Source organism: Pollachius pollachius (genome assembly GCF_949987615.1).
Source record: "Pollachius pollachius genome assembly, chromosome: 17".
Lineage (NCBI taxonomy): Eukaryota > Metazoa > Chordata > Actinopteri > Gadiformes > Gadidae > Pollachius > Pollachius pollachius.
The window spans coordinates 16,609,953-16,623,269 of record NC_136950.1 but is presented as its reverse complement, the minus strand read 5'-3'; the positions used below and the strand labels follow the sequence as shown (position 1 = coordinate 16,623,269).

At 52.2% G+C, this 13,317-nt stretch overlaps 1 protein-coding gene across 1 annotated transcript in view; it reads left to right on the top strand.

The window, feature by feature from the left end:
* Window positions 1-13,317, top strand: part of kcnh2b (potassium voltage-gated channel, subfamily H (eag-related), member 2b) — a gene marked incomplete at both ends in the record, with an annotated part of 135,673 nt that overhangs the window by 77,207 nt on the left and 45,149 nt on the right. The window contains 4 exons of the mRNA XM_079754957.1: window positions 1,296-1,451; window positions 1,854-2,061; window positions 3,373-3,722; window positions 4,339-4,547. Coding sequence (XP_079611083.1) covers window positions 1,296-1,451; window positions 1,854-2,061; window positions 3,373-3,722; window positions 4,339-4,547 — 923 coding nt within the window. The remainder of the gene's footprint in view (window positions 1-1,295; window positions 1,452-1,853; window positions 2,062-3,372; window positions 3,723-4,338; window positions 4,548-13,317) is intronic.

Genomic DNA, 13,317 nt, shown 5'->3' with positions numbered 1-13,317 from the left:
AGGAGCGACTTAGGGAGAGTGGATAGGCAGGGAGCAGACGCACACACACCCCTCGTGCTACACGGTACAGCTGCTCTGTGCCAGCGGTCCGCAGGTCACGGTCTAGAGCTACGTCTGCTGCCCCAGCGACCGCCGACCCCCTGCTGCTGGTCCTCAGAACAGGTAAGGAGAAGATCCAGATAGACTCAAGTGATGCTGGCACTGGAACTTAAAAAGCAAGTATGCCTCCGTAGCGTCTCTCTGTTGTGATGCAGCAAAGTGGATCGGGTTTAAGTTGAGTGACGTTACGCACGCTGGGTTTGAGTGTTACTTGCTGCATGCTGGACCTGAATGATGCTCCCTGACTGGACGATGTGTGTTTCCGAAAGTGGGGGTCACCACCAGGGAGGGCTGGCTCTAAGGCGAAGGGGTGTGGGGGTCACCACAGGGCAGAGCTGAAGCAGTGAGGCCTGGCTCTAAGGCTGAGGGTGTCAAGGGATCGTCCCACGAAAATGAAATCCAAACAGAAGCGCACGTCTTCTGGCCAACAGGAAAGCAGCTTAAAGGAGCATCAAAATGGATTCTTCTGAGCGCCGACAAACCTAAAGCCTACTTCCTCTAGAGAGGAAAAAAAGAGTGTTTTAGTTTAAGCTTTGGTTGTACCGTACCGTTTTACAAACAACTGTTTGTAAACCCATGGGGTCATTGAGTGATGGGGCAGATGGCTTCGTGTAAATCCTGGTTGTTGTCTGTGTTCCTAGTGGGATCACCCCCCCATGTGTGCAGAGGGGTGCGGTGTATCTGTGTGTTTGTGCGCATGCCTGCAAGTATGACTTCCTATCCATATTCTGGACATGCTAGAGAGGGGGACTGACCCTGACCCCGGTCTCTCTCTCCCCCGGGTCAGTAGTGACCCCTGACCCCGGTCTCTCTCTCCCCCAGGTCAGTAGTGACCCCTGACCCCGGTCTCTCTCTCCCCCAGGTCAGTGCTGACCCCTGACCCCGGTCTCTCTCTCCCCCAGGTCAGTAGTGACCCCTGACCCTCTCTCCCCCAGGTCAGTACTGACCCCTGACCCTCTCTCTCCCCCAGGTCAGTGCTGACCCCTGACCCTCTCTCTCCCCAGATCAGTACTGACCTCTGACCCCTGACCCTCTCTCTCCCCACGGTCAGTGCTGACCCCTGACCCCGGTCTCTCTCTCCCCCAGGTCAGTGCTGACCCCTGACCCTCTCTCTCCCCCAGGTCAGTGCTGACCCCTGACCCCGGTCTCTCTCTCCCCCAGGTCAGCGCTGACCCCTGACCCTCTCTCTCCTCCAGGTCAGTGCTTCCTGTGCCTGGTGGACGTGGTCCCGGTGAAGAATGAGGATGGCCTGGTGATCATGTTCATCCTCAACTTCGAAGTCATGACAGACGACAAACTGCAGGACCCCACCCAGGAGATCAACCACCGCCTGCCCACCTGGCTGGTCACCGGTAGGACCCTCTGTCTGTCTGTCTGTCTGTCTGTCTGTCTGTCTGTCTTTCTGTCTGTCTGTCTGTCTGTCTGTCTGTCTGCCTGCATCTATCCATCTGTCTGTCTGCATCTATCAATCTGTCTGTCTTTGCGCATCTATCAGTCATGTATCAGTCTTTTTGTCTCTTTCTGTCTGTCTGTCTGTCTGTCTGTCTGTCTGTCTGTCTGTCTGGCATCTGTCTGTCTGTCTGGCATCTGTCTGTCTGTCTCTCTGGCATCTATGTCGTTACGTCTGTCATTATAGATAGATGAGGCTGCTACCTGAATGTGTTAATAAAGTCATTTCCCTTTCTGCCCAGGGGCAACTGAGACCATAACGTGTCCCCCCCATCTTTTGGCTCAAAATGACCTTTGACCCCCAGGTCGCCCGCGAGGGTTCAAGCTCCGCCTGCCGCTGCTGCGCTCGCTGTCCAACAGCAAGGCCTCGCTAAACGACGCCGAGGCGGCCCAGGTCCCCACGGCAACGCCCCTGGCTCCGCCCACCCTGCACCCCAGCCAGGAGTCCCTCGGCGACTTCCTGCCCCTGCGGCCCCTCCTCCCCGGCAGCCAGGACCAGGTCTGCGGCAGCAGGTACCCAGAGCCCCTCCTTCCAGCCTCAGCCCCGCCCCCTCCCAGCCTCAGCCCCGCCCCTCTTCCAGCCTCAGCCCCGCCCCTCTCCCAGCCTCAGCATTTCCATTCCCAGCCACAGGCCCGCCCCCTTCCCAGCCTCAGCCCCGCCCCCTCCCAGCCTCAGCCCCGCCCCTCCCAGCCTCAGCCCCACCCTTCCCAGCCTCAGCTCCGCCCCCTCCCAGCCTAAGCTCCACCCCCTCCCAGCCTAAGCTCCGCCCCCTCCCAGCCTCAGCCCCGCCCCTCCCAGCCTAAGGACTGCCTCTCCCAGCCTAAAGGTGCGTTCACACCAAACTTCACTCACTGCCTCTTCCGTGGTCAGTACAATATTATGAATAGACTGCGTCGGGTTCTCCGACGTCTCTCCCTCTTCCACAACAGGTCAGGACATGCAATGGTGGTTATCTCGGCCATGGCTGAGAATGAATTGGCATGAAGCGCCGTTGGCGGGCAAAAGATGTGGCGCGACAAATTCGCCTGACAAAACTTGCACATAACTTGCACAGCGACAGATTAGGATTTGTCGCGCGACAAAACTTGGGCGACAACGCGAACGGGCGACAAATGTGTCTTTTGGTGTGAGCGCAGCTTAAGGCGTCAGGCCCAGGCGCTCAGTGTGTTCTGCTCTGTTCAGCTCCCAGAGCGTCAAGTTGACTTCATTCTGTCGTTTTTCGGTTTCTCTGCCAGCCTCATAGCGTGGGTGGGCATCCCAGACCAGATACATCATTTCTAATTTAAAAAATGCCTTCCTTTCATATTTCCGTCTCATGCTCATTTATCTTCCATCCTAATTAAAGGCGTCAACAACACAGACAAACATGTATTATAGCCTTTGCCTTCTTCTTTGTTGCTCACCGTGATGCTTGAGTTGAGTTTTTTTGGTAGGAGACTCATCCTTCTCCCTCATCCTTTTCTTCCTCCTCCTTGTCATCCACCACCTCCTCCTCTTCCTCCTCCCCCCAACCTTCTTGAACTCCTCTTCCTCCTCCACCAACTACCCCTCTCGCTCCTCCACCTCCTCCTCCTCCCCCCCACCATCTCCTCCTCGTCCTCCTGCTCTTCATCCTCCTCCGCCTCCTCCCCCACCTTCTCGTCCTCCACCTCCTCCTCCTGCCCTTCCTCCTCCTCGTCCTCGTCCTCGTCCTCCTCCTCCTCCTCCTGCCCCTCCTCCTCCACCTCCTCCTCCTGCCCTTCCTCCTCCTCGTCCTCGTCCTCCTCCTCCTCCTCCTCCTGCCCCTCCTCCTCCTCCTCCTCCTGCTCCTGCTCCTCCTCCAGGTCGGCTCTCCAGAGTTGGCCCGAGGACCGCCAGGAGGACCAGTGCACCCTGCTGTGCTCGGGCTCTTCCTCCGTCTCCCCCACGCCGCCCCACCTGCCGGCCCCGGCCCACGTTCATCGGCCCCCCCTGGTGGGCCCCCTGACCCAGTCGTCTCCCTGCGTGGCGGCCCACCGCCTCGGCCTCAACCCCGACCCCTCCGCCTCCAACTGCTCCACCTCCAACAGCCGCTCGCGGGAGAGCGTCCACAGCATGCGGCGCGCCTCCTCCGTGGACGAGATCGAGGCCATGCGGCCGGACTGGAACCTCCGCAGCCGGAGGGGCAGCGCCCGGCCGGCCAGCTGCAGCTTGGGTAGGGGGGCACGGGGAGGAAGGCATGGGGAGGGCAGTGGGTAGGGGGGCACGGGGACGAAGGAATGGGGAGGGCAGTGGGTAGGGGGGCACGGGGAGGAAGGCATGGGGAGGGCAGTGGGTAGGGGGGCACAGGGACGAAGGAATGGGTAGGAAGGTATGGGGAGGGCAGTATGGGTAGGGCAGTGGGTAGGAAGGCATGGGTAGGGCAGTTAGGAACGCATGGAGAGGACAGCAGGGGGAGGGGACAGCACCATGGAGAGGACAGCATGAGTTGGACACCGGCAGACTTCCTGACCGCCCTGGGCTAGGGTTTGGGCTAGTTTACAGAATACAACATGGTAGAAACAGAGATAGTGGAGGCTAAAGAAATGCGAAGTGTTTGGCCGGGGAGAAAGGACTGACGACAAGATAGAATGGACGGAATCAACACAAAGGAAAAAGGAGGTGATAGTGAGATTGGGAGTGTTTTTTGCGTCAGGAGCCGGTGCCTAATCAGTTCCCAGGCCGCCGGTTCTTACTGCAGCGTCCGGCCTCCCGCTCAGAGTGGGAGACTCCGGTACGTTTGCCGTCTCAACCCGGTCCCTCCATGGCTCATCTCTCCGTCCCGCCCGCAGGCGCGGTCAACCACCGGTCCATCCTCAACTCCACGTCGGACTCGGACCTCATGCGCTACCGCACCATCTCCAAGATCCCCCAGATCACGCTGAACTTCGTGGACTTCAAGGCGGACCCCCTCATCGCCCTGCCCCCCGGGGAGATGGACATCATCGCGCCCTGCAAGCTCATCGACCGCACGCACAACGTCACCGAGAAGGTCACCCAGGTACGCGGCGCCGTTGGGGGTGGGGGGTATCTGTGTGTGCGTGCCGGGGGGGCGGGGTGGGTTTGTGTTGACGTGTTGAGTGTGTGTGTGTGTGTGTGTGTGTGTGTGGAGGGGGGAGGTTCGGGTTTGTGTCTGTGTGTCAGTGGGGTGTGTTTGTGTGTGTGTGTGTGTGTTGGGTGTGTGTGTGTGTAAGGGTGTGCGTGTGGGAGGCGGGGTGGGTCGGTGTGGGTGTGCCTGCGTGTGTGAGTGGAAGTTGATGCTGATTGCTAAGGTCCATCAGTTATCGTTGAAGAGTTTCCTCCCCCTTCTCATGTTGCTTTGAAACTACAGCCCTCACTGGAATGTGCCCTGCCTACATGAGATGGAAACGTTATTTGTGTATTATTAGGTGTGTGTGTTTTAGGGCGGGTGTGTGTGTGTGTGTGCATTTTTCTGTCTGTGTGGGGCTGGGTGGGTGGGTATGTGTTAGTGTGTGTGTGTGTGTGTGTGTGTGCGTGTGTGTGTCTATGTGGGCGCTCGTTTGTATGTGTCTGTGTATGTGTGTCGTTGCAAAAATACCATGGTTGTACTCAAACATGTAATTAGGTTAGCATTTTACTCAAACCGCTGCAAGGGTCTTTCTAGCCGTAGCTCGTGAGCTAGCATGCTTTGGGGGCCGCTAATTCCATTAGCATTAGCCTAATTAAATGAGTAGGAGACGTGTGTTGTGGTATTCCTGCTGGCACTGGTTCTGTGGGTAATTAAGCCAGAGGAGAGCGATGGAGGAGAAAGGCATTAGGGACATTGTTTGACGTCGCCCCATGTTGAACTGTTCGTGTCAGAAGCTATTCGGATTCCTTATCCCTTACTGTTATCTACTCCTGGTAAATAAAGCCCAGTCGATTGAATCAGGGAAAGGTGTTTCCATGAGTTCTCATGAAAGCAGGAAAAGCAAACATGAGTCCAAAGGATACGATGGACTCTGTATTATGCATAATCTATATTATTTTATATTGTGTGTGTACTATATTATATTATATTACATTTAATAAGATTGTGTGTCCAAGTAAGAGTCATGGAAAGGTGAATATGACAGTATAGCATGAGTGTAGTAGAATAGTATTAGTGTAGTAGTATAGCAGGAGTGTAGTAGAATAGTATTAGTGTAGTAGTATAGTGAACATGCAAACGTTTTAGCACCAATCGATGTGTGTGAGCTGACTGACCACGAAGCCTCCCCCTCCTCCTCCTCACCTGGGTTGCCTTTATCGTCTGTTAGGATGTATATTTAGCTTAGCACAGTTAGCTCAGCACAGTTAGCCTAGGTTAGCCACTCTGGTGTGTATCCCTGCTGTGGTCAGCGGCTAGCAGTGTCTCAGGGGCCTCCTGACATCCCTCCGGTCGTTCCTCAGAGTAGAAACTCATTCAGGGAGGGAACACGACTTTACCACACTTCCAATTATACAATGGAACAAAAGTTACGTACGAGGATGCTAAAGTGAGCAGAGCTGTGCCAGAGTTGGAACGCCGCCGATATGTCAGAGTTGGAACGTGGTCGTTATGTCAGAGTTGGAACGAGGCCGTTATGCCATAGTTGGAACGCGGCCGTTATGTCAGAGTTGGAACGCGGCCGTGTTGCCAGAATTGGAAAGCGGCCGTTATGTCAGAGTTGGAACGCAGCCGTAATGTCAGCGGAAGGTGAGTCTGAGAGCCGTCGAGTGGAGGTGTTCTATAGCAGGAAGTGGATTCCCAGGGTAAATTGTGTTATTATGGAGTCTTCCTCGTGCTTCGGCTCTTGGGACACGCTGACTTATTCATTAAAATGGTATCTAGAATAGATATGTATCATACATTTATATACAAAAGATAAACAGCAGACTCCTAATGGTCGTGTTTTTCTTGTCTTCTATCCATTACGTGACATCGCTTAAATTAATGGGAGTAAAGCACAAGCCCATGAAACAGCATCATTTATCTTTTAGAGATAATTGCATCTTCCTTTAAGCTCTCTCTTTGACTTAATTTCTCTCTCTGTCTCTCGACCTCCCCCCCCCCCCCCCCCTCAACCCTCCACATCTAGTGCCCCAGTTTATGGGAACACAAGGACACCGAGTCTTGAGTTGAAAGATAGTGTTTTAATAAACGTACCCATACAAAGACATTGGACAGCCTCATTAAACCAGCGTGTGGTCGGACGTTGTGTGTTTGAGATATTATTATTCCTTTCCCACTCTCTCTCTCTCTCTCTTCATCTTATGATGAAGGGCGCAGCAAAACAACAGAACTGAAGGAGATGATGCAACATGAGGAAGACCTTGGCACATGGGCCTCTGGCAAGGTCACTGCCACAGCTCTGTGTGGTTGTGTGTTTGATATGTGTGGGTGTGTGTCTGTGAGGGCGAATGTGAGAGGCTTATTTTACCAGCGCAGATATTCAGACATGCGTTGGCCGGAAAAAGTCAAAGTACAGAATTTGAATCCATGAATGGCACAAAATGTGACAAGTTTGGACAAGACCAGTCTAAAAGTTCCCCAGTTTAACATGACCTATAGAACTTTACTTCAGTCGGCCCAACAGCTTCTGAATCACGTTGTGTGCTGCACTACCGGCCTCGGTCAACAGGGGGCAGCACCACACAGAACAGCATGACGTCAGAACGTCTTGCCGAGGTGCTCAGCCGAGGGAGAAGTAGAAGATGTTGGGAAAGTAAACAGAGCTAAATAATGCAGAAGCTCCATAAAACATCTGAAACGCCCTACAAGGACATAAGCGCCAACCCTGAGTCCTCCTCCTCCTCCTACCTTCCTCCTCTTTCCCTGATCTGTCTTCTTCCAATCCGTAAATCAACTGCGTTTCTAGGTTCTGTGTTTGTGTATTGCTAAGCCCCTTGGCCCTGCCAGATCCCCCACGATCACAGATATTGATGTCTTGGTCCTTCTGGACGAAGTGCAAATAACTTTGAAGTGGCTTGTAACGTCATGTGATCGAAAGAGAACCTACGTGCTTAGCTTATGTTAAACTCATGTGACCATGTGCCGTGTAATTGGATGGTTGTGGAATGGTGGAAAAGAGATGGATGGGAAAGCAGGCGTAAACGGAAAGGTCAGAGGTCGGGATGATTCTGAGAGAGTTCTGATTGAGGAGCAGTGATCACTGTGCGCCACATCAGGCTGCAGACAATTTAGATGCATGCTTACACGCACGCACACGTACACACACGTACACACACACGTACACACACACCTTTATGCAAACACATATTTGATTAGTCTCTGAGTGGTCTGCGTACAGACATACACTTATACATGCAAACATATTTTATTGATTCACACGTTCAAGACACTTAGGCACTTGACGACACACACACTCTCTCTCTCCTTCTCTCTCTCTCTCTTTTACACACGCACACACACACACACACACAAAGAGACACACACACACACACACACACACACACACACACACACACACACACACACACACACACACACACACACCCTGTGACACCTCTTCCAGCAGGGCTGTGGACCACTGATCTGGTCTCCATCCACACACACACCCTGACAGGAACATATGCTGGTGGCTTCCCCTCTCAAGCCGCGGTCGATGCTCTCTGAGCCCAGCGCCGGGCCCATGGAGGACTGGAGGCACCGCAGCCCTGCCGCCCGCAAAGCGGTAAGACCCTCTCCTCATCCCTCTCAAGACGGCCCCCCGCTCGGACCGTCTCATGTGCAGCCTTTGTTTTACATGTACACAGTGTGTTGTGCTCCGGTGGTTGTGAAGACTGGTTCCGGGTGGGCGGGTGGGCGGGTAGGCGGGGGGGGGGGGGGGGTATCAGGGGGTGATGCACCCTTGGGTGACAGGTGTGTTTGCTCTTCAGGGTGCTGGCTGGTGGGGTGCAACATTCACGAAGGTAAACGCAGAATGTTCACTTGTTCACACGGAGATGTAATGGAAACGTGAATGTGTGTGCGTGTGTGTGTGTGTGTGAGGCTGTGTATGTCCGTTTTTTTCCTCCGTTTGGGTGCTCGCTTTCTATATTGGCTGCCAAACATGCAAGGCCATCTCTGTTTGTGTTTTCATCTGTATGAGAGTTGTTGTTTCTTAAGCGGGACAACATACTTGGTCGTGTTCATGCATGTGCGTTCTCGGACCGTATGACCTAAATGGAGCACCGTGTCCAACGCCCGCTGAGATGAGCCTCACCCCTTCATAGAGGCTGCTGTTCCATCGCTGCCCCGGCTTCATGTCCACGCTCATGTCCTCACAGGCAGGGTGTCAGGACGCCTATTAGCATAGGACCCGGCCTGCTCGAAGCGCTGCATGCAGTGAATGATTCAAAAGAGGGTATTTTTGGCAAGGGCACATGTTGTTGTTTGTTAGCCTTTCATGCTAAGGATGCTTATTCCCTTTAATGATGTGCCACCACGTTCAGTGCATACATATATATATATATGGAGGAAACAGGGATGACGCATGGGCTCTGTTTATTAAGTCGGACAGAAATGAATAATCATGTTGCCTGTGACGCCTTGGCCTTTTATAACAATAAGCACGTGATTCATCTAGAGGCCCAGAGAGGCCGTTCACCTGTCCCACATGGCTCCACTGGGGCTGCTCTATATGGTGGAACCACTAGGGCTCCCTAGAGGTCCTGCTCCACTGTCCTCCTGACCTTGTTTCACCGAGGGAACTCAAAGCAGCTGCAGCCTCTGTTTGAGCAGGAGGCTGATCCAGGAGTCAGACGAAGCCGTAGCTTGTCAAGCACGGGTTTCTCCGATCGTCTGCTCTATCGTCGCCGTTTCGATGGCTGCGTCTGTTTGAGGAGGGATTTGCAAGAATTGATTCACTGTAGGATTTGACTCTGTGTTAGTCTCAAATCGTCCCCGACCCCCCTCGCCGGGCGTACCTCCCAGCCTGAACACCCCCCCTCGTATCCTGAGCAGCTGTGCATTTTAAAATAGCAAAAGTTGTTTGAGGGAAAGGTGCGCATGTTGGAGTGAATCAAGTGAATGGAGGACAGAGAACAGGCAAACAAAGGAGGAACGACCTGTAGATGAATCCCTGCTGTCCCCAGACCCTCTCTGCGTCTCTCTGCTCCGAGACCTCCAGTGAATCTCTTCAGCTCACCGACGCACGAAAAAGGAAACCACTGTAGTACTTCCATACCACAAGCTTTCAAACCAGTAGAGGTAAATACCAGCCAAGAGGAGACCCTGAATGGAATTATTTAGGGTATTTGAGCTCATTAAAGCATGCATTTGCGTGTATGTACCTGAATGCAGTACACTTAATCTCTATGATCTATGTGTGTAGTAACAATGTGATGAAAAGTCTCAGAGCCCAGAGAGGGAATTTGGGGACAGTGTGAACACATTGAGATACATTGAGTTAGCCATTTGCTTAGCTATTAGTTTCTGTGTGTGTGTGTGTGTGTGTGTGTGTGTGTGTGTGTGTGTGTGTGTCTGCTCAGTGGGATTAGTGTGAATGATGCCGCTGGCCTGTACGGATTGAATGTTAGGCTGATGTAAGAAGACATCGTTGTGTGTGTGTGTGTGTGTGTGTGTGTGTGTGTGTGTGTGTGTGTGTGTGTGTGTGTGTGTGTCTGTGTATGTGTGTGACCCCAGGGTTGTTACCTTGCTAAATGTCCCGTTTAGCCTGGAGAAAGCTGACGCACACAGACACACGCACACACTGTCCCAAACACACAGACATTGACTGACATTTATGCATAGTTTGTATTTGAAGAGAAACACTGATAGACACACACACACACAACCACACACAAAGACAAACAGACACACGCACACAAAGACACACACACACACACGCACACACAAAGACAAAGACAAACACACACAGACACACAAAGACAAACACACACACACACACACACACACACACACACACACACACACACACACACACACACAGCCAAAACATTTTTCCATATCTATTTGGTTTCTGCTGCTGAAAATGATTGTTAGCTTTCGGTCCCGTCTGAGGATGAAGAACGCTGATGAGGAGGGAGCGATAGGAGAAAGAGAGCGAGACAGAACCGAAGGAGAGTCAGAGTGACCGAAGGGATGAGCGTGCGAGCCAAGCGTGTTCTCACATTTCACCTTCGCTACCTGCTCTTATCTTCATCCATCTCTTTTCCTCCCCTCTCCCTTCCTCCTCCTCTTCCTCCTCCTCCTCCTCCTCCTCCTCCACCTTCCTTGCTCCGCTTCTATCGATCAGATCCCATGGTTTCTATCTGCTCTGGCCTCTGCTTCCTCCCCTCCTCTCTACCTCCCCTCCTCCCCACTTCTCCCCCTCTACCTTCTTTTTAAATGAACTTCATTTTTTTTCATGGTTGTATGTCTCCTCGCCCCCCCTCTCTCACCCTCCCCTCCCATGTCTCCTTAAGCACTCACATCCGTGGTGACCTATTTCCTTGGCCCTTGACACATTAATCAAGGTGCCCACATGCCTGCTTGCCTGCCTGCCTGCCTAGCTAGCTGGCTTGCTGACTGGCTGTCCTTCCTCATCATCAGGTATTTGAATCAGTTAGGTCTTAAGGTCCTGATAAAAAGCTCTCCATTGATTGGCTGGTTTAGCTGCTTATTGATGTTTCCGGCTAGCTGTGTTAGTGTTTTATTTAGCAGTAGGTATAGCAAAGAATGAAAAGGTCTTCTGGAGCCAGTGTCGGCTGCTGCAGGGAACTGCTTTTTCTCTGAACAAAACCAATAATCTCTGACATTGCATGAAGCCCAAGGCAGGCAGATATTCCATTAGCCAGACCTGAGAAAGGGAACAGAATCGTGTTTGGGCGTAGAGAAGCTGTGGTCTCTCTCACTTCGTGGAGGACTCAAGTCTATTTGGATGGGAAGTTCAAATGCATCGTTTAGCATCTGTCCTGACATGGCTGTGTGGTTTGGGCTAAAAAAACACAGTTGATGAACCTTCTAGAATGTAGAAAACTCCACGATGGGTGGCTAGGAAAGGAGGGAGATTGAGGAGATGATGGGACAGCCAGCACTATGCTGTTGGAGATGAATGTGTCTCGTTTGTTGAAAATATGCGACCCCAGCAGTTTTTGGTTCCTTTGCCATGGTTGTGTTTGTGTGTGTGTGTCCCCGTGTGGATGTGTGTGTCTATATGTGTGTGTGTGTGTGTGTGTGTGTGTGTGTGTGTGTGTGTGTGTGTGTGTGTGTGTTTACATATCTATGTTTCTATGTGCGTGTGTTATTATCAATCCCCCAGGCTGGCTGTAATTGTCCTGGTGGTGTGTGTGAGAACACAGTGTTCCACTTTAGCAGCATCGCAGAAGGCATCAGATCATGTGACGCTCGCTAGTCCCGCCCCCTTTGAGGACCAACAGCTGGTGCCACGCTTTCCAAGAACGTCTCTCCGTGACGCGACTGGACTAAATAATATATTTCTTCCAGTCAGGCAGCAGACATTCAAACAACACAGGGTATGGTTTGTCAAAAGGTTTTTGTAATTTGTTTCAGGAAACTAAATAAATATCATAAATCTTTTTATTCACTTTGTAGCACCCGTTGGGCGTATTGAGGTCCTTAAACACATTAAATTGTCAAAAGACAAAGAGAGAAAAGAGAGAGAGAGGGGTAGGGTCACAGAGAGAGAGAGAGAGAGAGAGAGAGAGTGAGAGAGAGAGAGAGAGAGAGAGAGAGAGAGAGGGGTAGGGACACAGAGAGGGAGAGAGAGAGAGAGAGACAGAGAGAGAGAGGGGTAGGGACACAGAGAGGTTGAGAGAGAGAGAGGGGTAGGGACACAGAGAGGGAGAGAGAGAGAGAGAGAGAGAGAGAGAACTCATTAAATGCCCTCTTGGATGCCCCTGCAAGTTAGAAAACACGATAAGTGCTGCTTCGTTTACAGACTACGCCTGTAAATAGCGTAGGAGGAAGACTCTACCGATGAGGAACTGTGGCCCTAGAGGCAGGTATATCTAAATACAGGACGCTGTTCCATTAAAGCCGCACAATTCTCCCATAGTAACCCACAAAAAAATTCTCACAAATATTGACGTACTTGTTGAGTCCAAGTCTGAAGTTCTTCATGTATTTATTCTAAATAACTTACATGTACACAAAGAAAACCATGATTCAGACTTCAACTACTAACAAGTTCAACTATGAACAGCATATATTCGATTACAAAAGATCGGACATGACTTAACACTACCCAACACTTCTAAAAGTAGCCCGCACACGACGACAAACACAGAAGAAGGCCGCACGCGCTCAGACGCCCCTGGCGACCTCACACATCACCTGCGAGGTCAGAGCTGGCACTGAGAGCCGATCAATACCGCCCCACTGGTCTCACATCTTGTCAACCCCCCCCCCCCCCATGGGACCCTTCTGCTGGTGTGTCTCTCATTCGACGGGAGCCTCTGCCCTTCAGGGATTAGCCTGCCGTCCAATCAAATGTCCACAGGGGAACGGAGGGGGGGGGGGGGGGGGGAGGGGGGAGGGGGCGACGGGCGCCGCTCCTCGCAGTCATTATCGGTGACCCCCTCACAGACCTTGAGCCCAGTGGAAATACCACCGTAAATACCAACACTGTCTCCACACCGCGCTCCAAAATACCAGCAAAACACAACTACTATACGATTCTATTCTACAGTCCCCTGCGTGTGTGTGTGTGTGTGTGTGTGTGTGTGTGTGTGTGTGCTATCTTTGAACACGGGTGTGTTTGTGTGTTTGTGTGTGTGTGTGTGTGTGTGCTCTGTCTGGCTAGTGGTGGAACAATCTTTTCATAAAACTTGCCATGAGGTTTTGA